This window comes from Sapajus apella, unplaced genomic scaffold (assembly GCF_009761245.1).
Source record: "Sapajus apella isolate SASKATOON/1434 unplaced genomic scaffold, GSC_monkey_1.0 scaffold1, whole genome shotgun sequence".
Classification (NCBI taxonomy): Eukaryota; Metazoa; Chordata; class Mammalia; order Primates; family Cebidae; genus Sapajus; species Sapajus apella.
Genome location: NW_022436941.1, coordinates 83065882 through 83080931, shown reverse-complemented (window position 1 = coordinate 83080931; position 15050 = coordinate 83065882). Strand labels below are relative to the sequence as shown.

The 15050-nt window shown below is 52.9% G+C and overlaps 2 protein-coding genes across 2 annotated transcripts; both read right to left on the bottom strand.

Moving 5' to 3' along the window:
• Positions 1-937: 937 nt before the first annotated feature.
• Positions 938-8243, bottom strand: MCIDAS (multiciliate differentiation and DNA synthesis associated cell cycle protein). The gene is made up of 7 exons (XM_032296848.1): positions 8124-8243; positions 7940-8036; positions 7685-7776; positions 3747-3819; positions 2972-3195; positions 1824-1934; positions 938-1599 (listed from the first exon to the last, which is right to left on the bottom strand). The coding sequence occupies exons 1-7, from the start codon at positions 8241-8243 to the stop codon at positions 1159-1161; spliced, it is 1158 nt and encodes a 385-aa protein (XP_032152739.1). The 3' UTR covers positions 938-1158.
• A 3788-nt stretch (positions 8244-12031) lies between these two features.
• CCNO (cyclin O) lies at positions 12032-14640 on the bottom strand. Its single transcript, XM_032280819.1, has 3 exons — positions 14003-14640; positions 13222-13407; positions 12032-12740 (listed from the first exon to the last, which is right to left on the bottom strand). Exons 1-3 carry the CDS (start codon positions 14381-14383, stop codon positions 12255-12257), a joined length of 1053 nt encoding a protein of 350 aa, XP_032136710.1. The 5' UTR covers positions 14384-14640; the 3' UTR covers positions 12032-12254.
• Between the last annotated feature and the right edge of the window lie 410 nt (positions 14641-15050).

Genomic DNA, 15050 nt, shown 5'->3' with positions numbered 1-15050 from the left:
GAGGAAGGGAGGGAAAGAAAGAAAGAAAGAAAGAAAGAAAGAAAGAAAGAAAGAAAGAAAGAAAGAAAGAAAGAAGGAAGGAAGGAAGGAGAGAGAAAGAGAGAAAGAGGAAGGAAGGAAGAAAGAAAAGAAAGAAAGAGAAAACAAACTCCAGACAAAAGGGAATAGACGGAAGTCAGGTCAAAGTGAAGGCACGCTGACTTTTTACAGCAAGTTTTTCTTGCAAGTTATGTAGATCGAGCCAAGAAATGTAAAATATGACTGTGCACCCCAGTTTTATCTGTGCAGTGCAAGTAGGTAGTTTTACTTTGATCAAGATTTCCACACTTGATTTCTGGCAAAAAATGGGAACACTTTTTCATGTGGTATATGCTATTTTCTTAAAACAATGTATATTTCTCATTCACAATGTTTGCTTTTTAGGTGGTTATTCAGTTTGCACAAATAGAACTGTGCAGATAATGAATATAAACCTTTACCATAAATCTTCTAAATTATACGAATGATAATTACAAACAAGTGTGTTTAGCATCCATTTTGTTAATAGCCCATCGCCTCTGAGAATCTGCCTTTTCCTAAGACAACTGTTTAGGTTACCTCTCCCAATTTCATATTTTGGCCGCCAAAATAAAAGTTTTCAATAGTAACAAAGTTAGGTATCCTTCTAGGACTGAGGGAAGTTGAGTGATGTATATTAACATTCACTCAGAAACCAGGCTTCTGGGCCTAGAGTCCTTAAGTGACTAGTGAAAGTGATTGAAAGTGATTGAAAAGGTCCCATTGCAGGAAATTACTTAACCTTTTAGAGCCTCCTTTTCCTTCTTATAAAGCTAGGGCATTATATAATTATAAAAGTAGCTATGGTTTCTAAATCCCTCCCTGCTCTAAAAATACATAATTCAAAGCTGCTAAAAATAAATACCTTTAAAATTGGCTGTGACACATGTGACATACACATATATACACAGAGTTTCACTGTGACAAGGGGAGGGGCCATACAATGTTTTGTAGCAGAAGTTTACAGTGCATCAGTATCAAGATGTTTTTCTTCCTGAAAAAATGTTTCAGGGTGGCATTCAGCCTGAAGGGGAGTCCTGGGAAACCTTCAGACACTTTCGTGGAAACACAGGGCAGTGTTTTGGGAGATCACATCACAGCTCAACTGGGGACCCAGCGGAACTTGTAACCCCCGTTAGCTGTTCTAATGGTGAAGGCATTGCCCTGGGGGAAGGCGAGGGTTCGGATGGTGCTGTGGCTGCGGATGGGGGTACTGAAGGAGCCGCCCTCCTCCAGCTCACTGTGGCTCAGGTTCAACGTGCTCCGGCTGCAGTCGGTGCGCAGCCCCCGGAAAGCGCCGTGTAGGTTCCCGGGCCTGCTGTCCTTGTTCACGGACTCTGGCTGCAGTCGGGGCCGCTTGGGATCACGGCTGTGTAGGGCTTCATCGCAGCGCTCGGATATCTCCCTCAGGATGGCATCCACTTCCGCGCAATCCTCCCCCGCGGCGCTGACCAGCTCCTCCAGGCTTCTTTTGGCCTTCGCCTTCAGCAGGAAGGGCTCAGCCGCCGCCTCACAATCCCGGGACTGTGTGATCATCAGCTTCTACGAAAGACGGGGAAGAGCGCCGCCCTGGGGCCTGCCGGACCCGCCGGGGTCGGGGCGCGCAAAAGGTGACCTGGGCGCGCTTTGAACCAGACACCCAGCGGTCCTCTCCTCTCCCGGGCCCCCGCCAGGTCCCAACGCTGGGAGCAGAGTCGGGGGCGGGGATGCACTGAACAGTTCAGTTCCGATGTCCTGCAGTTCCCACACGCCCCAGCCCCACTTACATCCAGCACCGAGGCCAGGTGCCGGGTTCGGCTAGCGAGTTCCTTCAGCTGCACATTCCGCTCCTTGAGCGAGGCGATCTCCTCCTGTTTCTGGGTCAGGGTCACGTGCAGCTGCAGGAGGGGACCCAAACATTCAGGGGTAGGCACTGTGCTGGGTTGCGCCTGCGTATCTGGCATGAATCAAACCCAGATCCTGACGTCTCATCAGGAACTGAGGACGCGTGGGCATTTACACCAGTGAGAATAATAATCAATTTCCTTTTTTTTTTCCTTAAAGCACCTGGACAAAATGTATCTCCATTAATCCTCAGTGTAGCGAGCTGATTAAGAGTACTGACTTGGGCAGATCTAGGTTCTGTCACTGAAGTTCAACAATCCTATGTCTCGATTTCCTTGTAAATGGGGGCTAGTAAGAGTATCCAGCTCAATGATCACTGTGAGCATTGAGAAGAGAAAGCATAAATCGTTAAGTACAGGGCCAGGCACATAGAAAGCCTTCAATAAATATTGGTGTCCCTATTACAAATCTGGCAGATACTATGCAATATTTGTATGTAACACAACTGCGCTTGTAGCTCTAAATCCCCCCAAAACAAAACAATGTTTAAAAATAAATAAAATGGCCTGGTGCAGTGGCTAACGCCTGTAATCCCAGCACTTTGGGAGGTTGAGGCAGGCGGATCACCTGAGGTCAATTCAAGACCAGCCTGGCCAACGTGGTGAAACCTTGTCTCTACTAAAAATACAAAAATTAGCCAAGTGTGGTAGTACACGCCTGTAATCCCAGCTACTTGGGAGGCTGAGGCATGAGAATCACTTGAGCCTGGGAGGTGGATGTTGTAGTGAGCCAAGATCGAGTCACTGAGCTCCAGCCTCAGCGACAGAGTGAAACTCTGTCTTAAAATAAATAAACAAATCAATCAATAAAAAATAATTAATAAAATAAAAATCAGGTGGGGTAGGATTATTCCCACTTAATGAAGCTGGAAAGGGGTGGAGCCACCGGAGCAATGGCAGCTATGCGAACCACCAGCCAGTCCACTGGTTCCGACTCACAGGACCTCATTCTTGCCCTTGCAACCCCCACTGCCACCCTCTATACTCTGTCCCTGCCCCAGGATTCCTGGTCACCAGGCCAGTGTCCCTACTTGATTGTTCTCTACGAGCGCGTCTCCCAGTGCTCTCTGGTTCTGGTCTGCCACCTCCTTCCAGTACTGCTCAGGTGGGGGCACGTCTGGAGGGTGCAGCGGTGGTGACTGCAAGGCCCGTGGGTCCAGTGGCGGGGAGAGGCAGGGCCCGAATGGTGATATGTCGCAAGGAGAGAAGGGGAAGTCTCCGCTGGCCAGGGTAGGTGACATCATAGAGGATGAATCTGGAGAAGAGCGGGAGCCGGATTTGCAGCCTCAAACTCATGCCCAGCTAGTTACAGGAGCAAAATGTACTCTGGGTGTAGGGTTTATGTAGAGATTTTCTTTTAATTATTAAATTAAGTACCCCTTACTCCTAAACACCTGATTACCAGGCCCCTCCTGATGGCCTGTACATACACAGCAGGCATCCAAAATCTGCCTGTTAAGTTTACAATCAAGAAAACTTCCCTGGGCCTGAACGTCACACAGGCCTTCTATCCGCTGCACACTCATCCTGCAGCCTCCCCCGCCATACCACAGCATAGTGCTCCGTCTCCCAGAACTCACAACGACCCCGACCCCCGACCCCCTATGTAGATCCAGCGGTTCGACCTACCCACTGGAGGAGAGAAATGTCCTAAATATGGAAAAGCCTGACTATTTGATGAGTTGCTGGAGAGTCATTGACAGTTGGCTGGGTATATCACCTTCACAACCACGAAATCTGAACTAGTCTGATTTGGGAGTGGGAGACACCTCCGCTGTTATTTAACTGCCAGGAGATTGCACTTGCCTGCAATGAGATCATCCACCGTGTCTCTGAAATCCCGCAGATTGAAGTCCGCTTCCGTTTGGAGGGAATGGCTCTGAAATAAACCAGAGGTGTACACTGGTTAACGAGTCTAGCGGGTCCGGAACTCTTCCTAGACCGACAGACCCCGTCCGGGGCTCGGCAGCGGGTCTGCGCGCACTCGCGACGGCAGCCCAGTCTCCTACCCGAAAATTCAAGCCCCCTCCTAGACAGTGAACCCAACAGGCTCACACTGCTGCGGTGGGGAGGGGGGCACGGGGGTTGGGGGGGAGCTCCTGCAAGGCACGGAAACAGAGCAGCGGCGGACGTAGGTCCCTCCGGGGGCGGGGCGGGGGCCCGCCACCCACCAACCAGCCACGCAGCCGCCTGCGTGCGGCCAGGCGGTTCCCTGTGCACCCGCGAAATTTCAACTCCGATTCATCAGCCACGCGCCACCGAGCCGCCGCTCTGGGAGCAGAACACGGCTTGAACACCGGCTCTTTCCACCCAAGACCTGACAGCTTGCAGGGGCCTCCAGAGCAGTAATTGGAGGCCGCGTTTCCCCGCCAAGGCTCGGCCCCAGCTAACCACCCCACCCCCGCAACCGAGCGGGAAGTAGGCTGTGATTCGAGGGACCAGAGGGATATGGGAAATGCTTCTGTTCTGTGCACAGCTGGCATGGCCTCCATTGCTTTTTTCAGTTTCCCGAAAAGTTGGGATTAGACTTTTCTCATACAGCCGGTGCACCTCCGACATCTTGAACTGTACTCTCGCTGCCTTAGGTGTCTGGGTGTGTGAGGGGAAAGGAGACCTTAAGGGGCCGGAGGAGCAGGGACCTTGTCGTTCCCTTAATTCATGGACATTTATTTAGAGTTGATTTACACAGCCTCTCAGTTCATCCTCACACCAGTGTGGAAGCAGGCGGGGCCTGGAAAGTGATTCCTCTCTGAGGAAGAATCTGAAGCTCAGAGAGCTACCCAGAGTCACCCAGCTCTGAAGTACTGTAGTGAAATGGGGCCTCCTGCCTCCATAGTTCATTTCTTTCTTTTCTGTCTCTTTCTTTCCTTTCCTTTTCTTTTCTCCTTCCTTCCTTCCCTTCACTTTCTTGTGAAGGAAAAAGAAAAAGAAAAGAAATGAAACTTTGAATTCTACCGATGCAAATAGATAGATCTGGCATTTCTTCAACTACAAAAGCAAGAAAAAAATGACTAACAAAGAACATGATGCCTTTCTTTCTTTCTTTCTTTCTCTTTCTTTCTTTCTTTGACAGAGTTTCACTCTTGTTGCCCAGGCTGGAGTGCAATGGCACGATCTTGACTCACTGCAACCTCCACCTCCTGGGTTCAAGAGATTCTCCTGCTTCAGCCTCCCTAGTAGTTGAGATTACAGGCGTTCGCTACCATGCCCAGCTAATTTTTTGTATTTTTAGTAGAGACGGGGTTTCACTATGTTGGCCAGGCTGGTCTTGAACCCTGACCTCAGGCGATCCACCTGCCTCAGCCTCCCAAAGTGCTAGGATTACAGGAGTGAGCCACTGCACCCAGCTGCTTTTCTTTCTTTTTAGGAAAGCTGGCTTCCACTGAAGACAGCACTGGGAAGAGGGCAGGAGTCTCAAGGGCCATGGTGTGAGAAGATGCATCCAATAGCCCACCAGAAAGCCCTGTCCTACTGAATGCACTGTTGATTCATTCTTTTGTGCTTATCATACTGTTTTCCCAAAAGAGAGAGTTCTTCTTTACTATTCAAATATTTCTGGGAAAAGGAACTTACTCTGGAACTAACTTCAAAGAATGTACAAGTATCAGTTTTCTTTCCATTGGGAGAAAAGAGTCAAGTAGGGAGGCCTCTACCACCTTTGTCATTAGTTGAGACTATAAGGGAAAGGAGATGAGAAAGGAAGGGCTGAGGGCCCCACACAAGTCCTGGAGCATGAGTTCTGCCCTGGTTGAAGGGGCTCATTCTTCAAGGACTGGAAGGTCTCCTCCTCAGTAGGGATTTGAGAAAAGTCTCATGAGGAGACTGGAAGCCAACTAAGGAACTGGGGCCCTGGAAATGCTACCTCTTATGCCAATCCAGGCTTTGGCCTATTGTGAACCTCAAACATTTCTATAGCACTTCCGCTCTCTGTCCACCTTCCCCAGCAGGAAAGGAATGGGGAAATGTGATCTGAGTGTCCCTGGGGTCTCCCTGGGCGTTTCCTCCGCAGGGGCCTCTTTCCTCTGAACCAGCTCTATCTTCCCAGGAAAAATCCTGGATTTTTTTGGGTCCATCTGATGTGAGCTCTGTTCTTGAAACTTCGAGGCTGGGTATGGTGGCTCACGCCTGTAATCTCAGCACTTTGAGAGGCTGAGGCAGGCAGATCGTTTGAGCACAGGAGTTCAAGACCAGCCTGGGCAACATGGCAAATCCCCATCTGTACAAAAAATACAAAGAAACAAACTAGCTGGCCGTGGTGGTGTGTGCCTGCAGTCCTGGCTAGTTAGGAGGCTGAGGTGAGAGGACCACCTGAGCCTGGGAGGTCCAGCCTACGGTAAGCCATGATCATGTCACTGTACTCCAGCCTGGGTGACAGAGTGAGACCTTGTCTCAAAAAAAGAAAAAGAAATGAAACTTTGAATTCTACCGACACAAATAGATAAATCTGGCATTTCTCCAACTACAAAAGTAAGAAAAAAATGACTAACAAAGAGCATGATGCCAAATTTAAAATCTATATACTTAAGCAAACGTTCAACAAGAGCTGCTTGGGTTTTGTTACTTGCACAATAAACATGTTGGGGTAAGGGAGTAGGTCTCTGGGTCAGCTGGAAGATGCTCAGGCATTATCTTTCCTTATTTGATCATCCAGATCTAAAAAGAACAATTAAATGGCCTCAGCAGTGCAATGCCCACTCCCAACTCTTGCCTTTACAATCTCTGCTCTCAGCGGCCACCTACATTGAGTCTCCCTGGGCTCTACCCCAAAGTTCTAGGAGGCCCTTGGAGGAGGACTGAGAAGCTTTGCTACACTACCATTTCCAGTTCTGGGAGGTGGTCAAGTCTCTGCAGAGTTCTGTACTGGGCCTGTCTGCAGACCCCAGACCTATTGCCAGGAAGCTGGAACTGGCACTCTTCCTGGGAGTTGCATCTGGTTAAGACCCCCTGTCCACCTGGGCACTTCATGTCCCACCCATAAGCCCAGCTTCTGGCCTCCCAGACACCAGTGCTGGGAGACTCCTTCCTCTGCAGTTAGCACAGGCAAGTGGTGGAAGTGGGATGGGAGTAAGAAGACAAGTTCTGTGGGAAAGAAAAAAGTCGAGTGCCTTTTTGCCCCATCATGGGAAGTGACTAGAGCTTTTACGAGGGCTGAACAGGACTTTGAAAAAGTGCCCAACTGCTGAAGGACCATCTCTACAGAGGGGAACATTTTCAGCAAGATTACTTCCAGAGTCCTTTGTCCTTCTTCCTGCTTCTCCCAACTGCAAATTCTCTTACTCTTTTCCAGTCTTGATAAAGAAGTTATCCATCAACCTCCACTCTTCTTACACACCCACGGAATGATAATGGCCAGGAAGGGGATGTTGGGAGAACTGACAGGACATGCAACAGGTGCCCAGAGAGCAACTTTGCTCCCACCCACCCGCCTGGTCTCTCAGTGCGAAATCTTGTCACAGATTCGAGGAGTAGATAGGGAGGGGAATAGCAAGGGAGGCCTCCTGGTGAGCCCCACTGTACCAAGTTGGTCAAAACAGCTCCAGTGGATATGTGGTCTTCATAACATGCTAGGAGAGAAGCAGAAATTCTGATCTGGGAGGCACAGGTGCCTGCACGACGCTCCCCCTCACCAGCTGAACTTGCCTGCGCTCCCGACCCGAGAGGAGCTTTCAGGGAATTAAAACCACCACCCCGAGTAGGGTTTGGGCTGCGTGAAACCGCGAGGCTCCACCAGAAGGGGGAGGTACCTGCGATGCGGCTAGGTCACCACCAGGCGGCGCGTCGGACCCGAGTAGCGAAGAGCAGTCCGCGAGGTCCTGCAGGTCTATGGTGGTGAGGGCTGCGCGGGGAGACCGGGAGACACGCGCCGGGCGGCCCCTGAGCCTCTCCGCCAGGCTCACTGCTAGGACGTCAAAGCCCGGAGGAGAGAAGCTCCTCCGAGCCATGCGCGCCGCGCCCTCCCGGCGAGGACCCGAGGGGTAGGCGTGTGCCACGGGGCTCACCTGGCAGCGCAGTGGGCTCGGCGTCTGGGCGATCCTCGTACACCGACACTGGGCTCCCGCCTGTGCATCCCGGGAAGAACTTCCGCGGAGGAGCGAACTGGCCGGGCACACAAACGTTGAACGCGGGTCAGCCCTCGGGGCACGGAGCGCGCAGACCCCGCTCGCCCCGAATCAACCGCCCCACCTTCCTTTCCGGCTTCCCGGGCTTGCAGAGCAGCGCCCGGCCAGGCAGCGCCAGCATCCTGTTGGGGCAGATGCTGTCGAAGGCCCGGCGGCCGGCCGCGCCGCCCCCGCACGCCTGCATCCTGCCTCCTTCCTCCTGCCTCCCAGCGCCGACTGCTCGGAGGCGGCGGCCTGAACCCGGCCGGAGGTTGGGGCAGGCGCGTGGCTGGGGAGGAGCCGAGTGGCGGCCTGGGAGGTGCGGAGAAAGGGCGGGGGAGGGGGAGGACCGCCGAGCGGGAGGGGTGGCTCGCGCCTGAGCGCCAGAGGTGGCGCCTTCAGCCGGGGACAATCTGCGCGCGGGCGGAGGCGTTAAACCCAACCTGGCAACCGGGCTTCCCCCGGGAGCCGCCAGCGCGGGGCCCGGGCCCGCCAGCGCCCTTTCGGCGAGCGTTGGCGCTGCCGCCTCCCGGCCGCGCCATGCGGAGAGAGAGAGAAGGAGGGGCGGGCGAGCGCCGGTCTCCCTCGCCTTGGGTGCTGTCTTCCCGCTTACCGACAGCGGGAATGGCAAAGTTAACGATTATTTCCTTTTCTTCCCACTCCAGCCACAGGCACAAAATAAACGTGGAGTGACACCCGCCAGCGCTAGACTCCGGCCTTTGCGCTCCCTGCAGGATTTAATAAGGATGTGGAATACCGTCAGGGACGCCCTGGAACAGCCCCCTGATTACAGAAGCCCCTTCCCGCAGACCTGAACAGTATCCTGGGTCCTGACTCACGGACTTCTACAGGGTCTCTTTTGGCCTGAAGCCAACAGCCCCGGCCCTCTCCCCCAGCCCGGCAATTTTCTCGGCAGTGGCGCGTGAGCACAGCCTTTGAAAGACGGTCCGTTAAGAAAAAGTGACAATACGAACCCTCCTCCACTTTCTGAAAACACAGTGGACAGTCCCGAATCCCCAAAAACCCTGGCCCCGTCTCTCCTAGTGGTTTCAGCGGCCCATTGCAACGTTTGGCTGGACTCTTCGCAGTCGTAGTTGCCATTCCCAACCTGACACCTCTGCAAGGAATGGACATTTTCCTGAGTCTGAGGCATCTCCCAGGGAGGGGCATCCTTAAGTGAAGGGACCTTTCTCAGGACCACTCATATTCATCCAATTTGAAGTCATCTGAACTTGGAATCTTTGTGTACCCCCCCATTATTTGGGCACCTTGTTTTCCTTTTATACTTAGTAGTAGTAGTGAAAGAGCCTCTTTTAACGTGTCATCGTCCTCTTATTTGCACCCATTATCTGGAGTATGAAATAAGATCCCCTAACAGCCGTGGAAGGTAACCCAGTGGTAGAGCTGGAATAGACTGAGAGACCCTCTGGCCCACGTGTAGATGCAGAAACTAAATTGAGGTGAGGTCAACCAGCTAGAGTTGGAGTGGTATGGCTGCTGGTGAGGAGCTCTGGCTTTAGGATCAGAATGCCTGAGGACCAGGTCCATGAGCCCCGGGTCTTTAGGGAAAAAAAAGTTACACTGGCCTCAATAGAGCTGCTGTGAAGATGAGTGAGATTATTTATGTAGAGTAACTGGTGCCTAGCAGGGGTAAATCAGTGATTTTTTGAAAAGCCTTTTCAGCTTTATTTCCAGCTTCCCACAGCCTGCTCCTAGCCCTGTCTCCTGTTTCCTCTGGTTCCTGAGTAGCACAAACACCAGACAGTTCATCTCCATTCCCATCCTCACTCACTTTCCAGTCTTTAAAATGAGTAGGGATGCTCTTAGATGAGTTTTGGGGAGATCTCTACACATGCAGGTCATCACAAAATTTCCAGGATAGGCCCATTGTCCAAATATTTGTCAATGAGTTCTAAGTTGGGGTAGAAAAAAAAATGGGCATTGCACATTATCTGTTGTAACAGGAACTGGAATAGCATGATTATATGACTTCTAGTCTGGATGATTCTGGAACCAGTAACCCATAGCAATCTTGGCTGATAAATGGAGCAGATACTGGTGAAGACAAGTCCCCCCAAAGTTACTCTTTTGCCTGGGGGCCAGACCCCAACCCCTTAAACGAAGCAGAGGGCCCTAATACTTTGTGACTTGAAACAGGTGATATGATCTTCTTCCTCCTTTTTCACCATCACAGAGCATCTTTTACACAAAAAGCTTGGGGATCACCACTTCCTTCTTCCAGAGCCAAGGAGGAGGAAGTTCCTAGAGAGTTTAGCCTAGCAATATGTCAGAAGAGGCATCCAAGAGGTCTAGAGTAAGGCATCCCTGACTCTGAGAACACTTGGAAGACACACTTTGAGAAAAGTGCAAAGAAGTTTCTCTAAATTTCCTATGACTTTGTTTGCTTTTTATTTGTATTTGTCATACATTTTGATTTATTCTAGGTGCAGAGGAACATGCCAGATTCCCCCCCCCCCCAAAATTGACTTTTTTCAACCATATCGAAAATTTGAAAATACAATGAACAACCATATGTTCACTGCCCGCCCAAATTGTTATTTTCCCATATTTGTTCTCTGTTTCTTTGCGCCAAGTTTTTCTGCATAGCTCCTCTCCTCCCATCACTGTGCAGGTTACCACTAGCCTTTATTTCTCAAAGGCTTGCTGTGTGCCAGGACCTGTGCTGGGGGATCAGTAAGGAGTATCTCATTAGAGCTATACTTCCACCCTACTAAATAGGCGCTATTGCTAGTCCCATTTTTATAGATGAGACATAGGCATAGATATGTGACTGGCTCAAGGTCATCTGGCAAATTGGATCCAGAGGCCACTTATTGAATCACTGCTTTATAGCACCTCATAACACATAAGCTTAATATCATTTAAGCTTCTCAATCTCATTTAGGCTTACAACCTTGGTTTCAATTGTAGAGCTGAGAGAGCATATGAAATTTGCTAGAGGTGACAAGAGCTGAGAGATTTGGTGACTGCGTCAGATTCATGACAGTGAGACTGAAGATAATATGACAGGTGTAGAGCCAAAACTCCAGCAAATCTGTCTCATATCTCAACTCAGTTTTCTCTAAATCTATAAAATGATTCCTGTAACGTGACTGAGGTACGCACTGTGCTGGCTCTCCAGATATGTTCCCTGTAGGCCCCACTGAATGGGGAGCACTGGGTAAATAACTGTCTGCCACCTATCTCAAGAAGAGCATTTTGGAGAATTACCAGAAACCTGTACGTGGGGGACATTTAGTAGTGCGGCTAAGAGTGGTACTCTAGACTCAGATCCTGGCTACTCCACTGTTGTTTAATGGCTCTGCACTCCAGTGTCCTCTGAAAAATGGGATAATAGACTCTGCTTCATAGAGTTGCTAGAAAAATGAAATAAAATCTGAACACAGTACCTAATACATAGCACTCAATATAGCCATTATGACTATTATGCCAGTTATCTTGGGCACCATGTGGTAGCATGAACAGTTAAACCATGTGATTGCAGGCTAAATGGGCTTGACCTGCAATGGCCATGACCAGTCACAGCCTTGGTTTTCAACATGCTCCAGTTGAACACAGGATTCTCCATGCCTGGATATCGCCTGCTTTCCCCCACCTCTGCTAGTGTGCCTGTGTGGTCCCCAAAGCTTCCCAGACTCACGTCTGCCTCACTAGCAAGTGCAGTCATCGGACAGCATAGAGGTTCTATTCTGTCTCACACTACACTGCACTCACCGCACCCTTTTGGACTCTGTAGGAGGGCACAGTCCCTAGTCTCTTGACATGAGGGTCACAGGACCAAAGCCATCAGGTGATCCTAACTCCACTAATCTCTGGAATTCAGTATCCAGGACCTCACCTGACCTGGTGTTTCCACAGAGATGCCAACTACAGAGTGGACCCAGAGGGAGGGTAAAATCCCTCAAACAATGCCAACCACCCCATTCCTGAGCTGAATTCACCTTCTCTCCCCACAGACAGACACTTGCAGGATTTAGACAAACCACAACTGTTTATTGGGGAAAGACTCAGCTCCCTCGTGTGCTCGCTGCAAAATAAATAAAATACCAGATGCTACTATCACACACTATTTACAACCTGCAGCTGACCAAGCAGGCCCTGAAGCCTTCTCTGTGAACCAATATTATCCTTTTCTGAGGCAATGGGAGAGGTCCAGTAACTGGGCCAGGAACTAAAAGGGAACCAAGAGTCTGTTTTATTTTGAGCTCAGGGACAGGCTGCACTTCTCGCAGATCTGAACAGGCAGCATGTGAGTCAAGGAAGTACTGTTTATGGCCACCAACAGTTGCAGCTTGCCCAGGCAGTCCTGCAGCGCCGCCTCCGGGTGCTCGCCCAGGCGCAAGTCCACCGGACGCGGAACCCGCAGCATGCGATCCGCCAGCGCCAGGCAGCAGATCGCCAGCAGGGAGGGGGAGTAGCTGGTGAAGGCATAGTCGGCCAGACTCAGCTCGGCCACCCCGCGCGCCAGGGCTTGCGCTTCCAGAGCTTCGGAGACCTCAGCCTGCCCCGCCTCCACACGAGCGTGCGTGAAATGCTCCAGGAAGAAGCTAATGGTGGGCGCACCCAGGCTGAAGTGCAGCTTGTGCAGCACGATACACTCGAGGTTGCAGAGCTGCTGCCGGGAGAAGGCGCCGCAGCACAGGGCCAGGAGCTGCTTCACGCGCGGCGGGTGCACCTCCACCTGCAACACAGGGCACATTCAACCTACCTTGCGGCTTCCCGGCCCGAGGCCCATCCCAGTCTAAAGCCCCGGACTTTCCCCATCCCTTCCAGAGAGACAGCAGGGGCTCCGCCACTCCATTGCTTCCACGTAAGTGACCTGGGGCGTACTTCCAGCGCAGTTCGTCTAACTACTGTCCAACTAAAAAAAAAGCTTGGGAAATTTTGAAGGCTTTTTCAGAGATGAGACTAGAGGTGCCACAAAGAGATGTTTGGGACTGACTACAGCTATTAGTATATTAGACTATTTATTTGGGGGCTGAGTGACAGGATTGTTCGTTTGTGGAGGAATTGGGAAGTTAAGGCTGAGGGATATATGCATATGCAAATATCTGCCAAAATGCGTTCTGGGAACCCAGCACTGAATTGTGTGTGCGCGCTGGAGAGACGCGTGGCCAGGAAGTGGCGGAGAGTTTGCGTCCCCAGATACCGCGTGGAGGTACCTGTTTGCAAGCGATGAGCAAGGAGGTGACCCCGAGCAGCTGGAAACAGTCTGCAGCCACCGGCGTGGTGGTGAGGAAGCGGTCCAGAGTGTTCACCGTCAGGCACAGCGACTCGAAGGAGAGGCCGAATTGGCGGTGCACCGGGATCAGCCAGCTGAGCAGCTTACAGCGGGATTCCGCCGTCACCTGCCGGGAGGGAGGGGAGGCGGGCCCGCTGGGCTTAGGGTGGAGAGGGGCTGTGGAAGGGAAGGGCCAGGAAGAGTCTGGGAGCTTCGCCGGAGAGAGGCAAGATTTCAGAAAGACAAACGCAATGGAAACTGGGAAACGCGTGGGCAGCGCTGAGCCGGAACGCCGGGCTTAGGACCTGGCGCTGTGCAGAGTGCGTGGTACACATTACCTCGCGTAACGCGCTCAGCAATTCAAAGAAGGGGAGGGGGTCCATTTTGCAGATGAAGAAAGGAGCTTAGGGGCGTTAAATAACTTGCCCGAGGTCGGTAGGAGTCCAGACTAAACCTAGAAACGAATTCCTCTCACTCTACCGTGCCCCACTAGCCAGATAGAGGACTTGGGGCAAGTCCCTCAAGCCGTCTACGCCCCACTTTTCTTCATCTGTAAAATGAGGTCGGTGACCCGCCCCTCCGCGGCACCTTCTGCTTCGACTGCGGGCGGGAGCTGGGCTGGCGCGGGCCCTGGCGCCCGGAGGGTCGACCCAGCAGGAGAGGAGACAGCGTGGGAGAGGAGGAAGAGCGGCGGCGGGGAGCTGGCTCTCCCAGCACCTCACTTGTGGCTGCCGCGCCAGCGCCTCCCGCGGGTGGAAGTGGCTCTCTTGCGCCTTGCGGAAGGCGTAGCAGCTCTGGCCGTAGTCGCGGAAGGTCTGTAGATCTAGCTGTGCCAAGGGCTGAGCCGGGCCGGGCAGGGGGCTACCGCCCCGCGCCGCAGAGGGAGTGTCTGCGCCGTCCGAGCTGGAGCTGGGGGACTCGAACAGGTCGCAAATGCCGGAGTCTCCCGGGAGCGGGCACGGGTTCAAGGGCTGTAGCGGCTGCTTCCTCCGGAGGCGCGGACGCCTGCTCTTCTTCACCGGGGCGCGGAGGTTCTGGTCGTGGTCCCGCCTCCCCGTCCGGGCGGCGGGGCTCGCGGGGCTGGTGGGACAGGGGGTCACCATGATGCGGCCTGGTGGCCGCTCTACTACCTCAACGCCCCGGCTGCGGCGGGCAGCAGACGCGACACGCGAAAGTGCGAAAGAGGCTGGGCTCTGCGGCCGGAGCGGTCCTAAGTACCCCGCCGGCTCCTCTCTACCACACCCTCGGGCTCTCACTGGCTGAGCCCAGAGCGGCCCCGGAGCCGCGATTTTCCGGCAGGAGAACCACTCGCCTCAGGGCGCTGGCAGCGCGTCGCCTCCGCGGCCCGCCAGGGGGAGGGGGAGCTGCAGCGCGCGCGGCGCACCCGCCTTTCGCGCCTGCGACCCGCGTTACCCCGGCAACCAGAGCCCGGGTCGCTGCGGGAGCCCGGCGCGCGGAGTGGGAGTGGGGCTGCGGCGGGCCCAGCCGAGCGGCTCCGCTGCGCCGAGTAAAAGATTCTCCCAGGGGGCATCTCCCTGTCCTTGGCCAGATGGCCTCGACACATGCGGGCACCTCTAACCCAGGTCGGTAATTCTGTAAAGGTCTGATACTGAGTTCCAAACGAAAGTCGGGCTAGAATTCTGTCAACACAGGAAAAGTTGTCCTCAGTGACCCAAACAAGCAGTAGTGTTCATTCCGTTGCGTTTGTGGGTTTTGTTACGGTGGGTACAGGAGCAGCCAGTGCCCTTCCTTCCGCCGGGCTCGGGGAGC

Excerpts from the sequence above, each read along its gene's own strand:
- MCIDAS (XM_032296848.1), bottom strand. The coding sequence starts at position 8,243 with ATGCAGGCGTGCGGGGGCGGCGCGGCCGGCCGCCGGGCCTTCGACAGC. Across the intron at positions 3,196-3,746 it reads GGTGGATGATCTCATTGCAG|ATTCATCCTCTATGATGTCA; the intron begins GCAAGTGCAATC and ends GCTCTTCTCCAG. Across the intron at positions 1,600-1,823 it reads ACCTGGCCTCGGTGCTGGAT|AAGCTGATGATCACACAGTC; the intron begins GTAAGTGGGGCT and ends CGTCTTTCGTAG.
- CCNO (XM_032280819.1), bottom strand. The coding sequence starts at position 14,383 with ATGGTGACCCCCTGTCCCACCAGCCCCGCGAGCCCCGCCGCCCGGACG. Across the intron at positions 13,408-14,002 it reads CGCTGGCGCGGCAGCCACAA|GTGACGGCGGAATCCCGCTG; the intron begins GTGAGGTGCTGG and ends CCCTCCCGGCAG. Across the intron at positions 12,741-13,221 it reads TGCTCATCGCTTGCAAACAG|GTGGAGGTGCACCCGCCGCG; the intron begins GTACCTCCACGC and ends CCTGTGTTGCAG.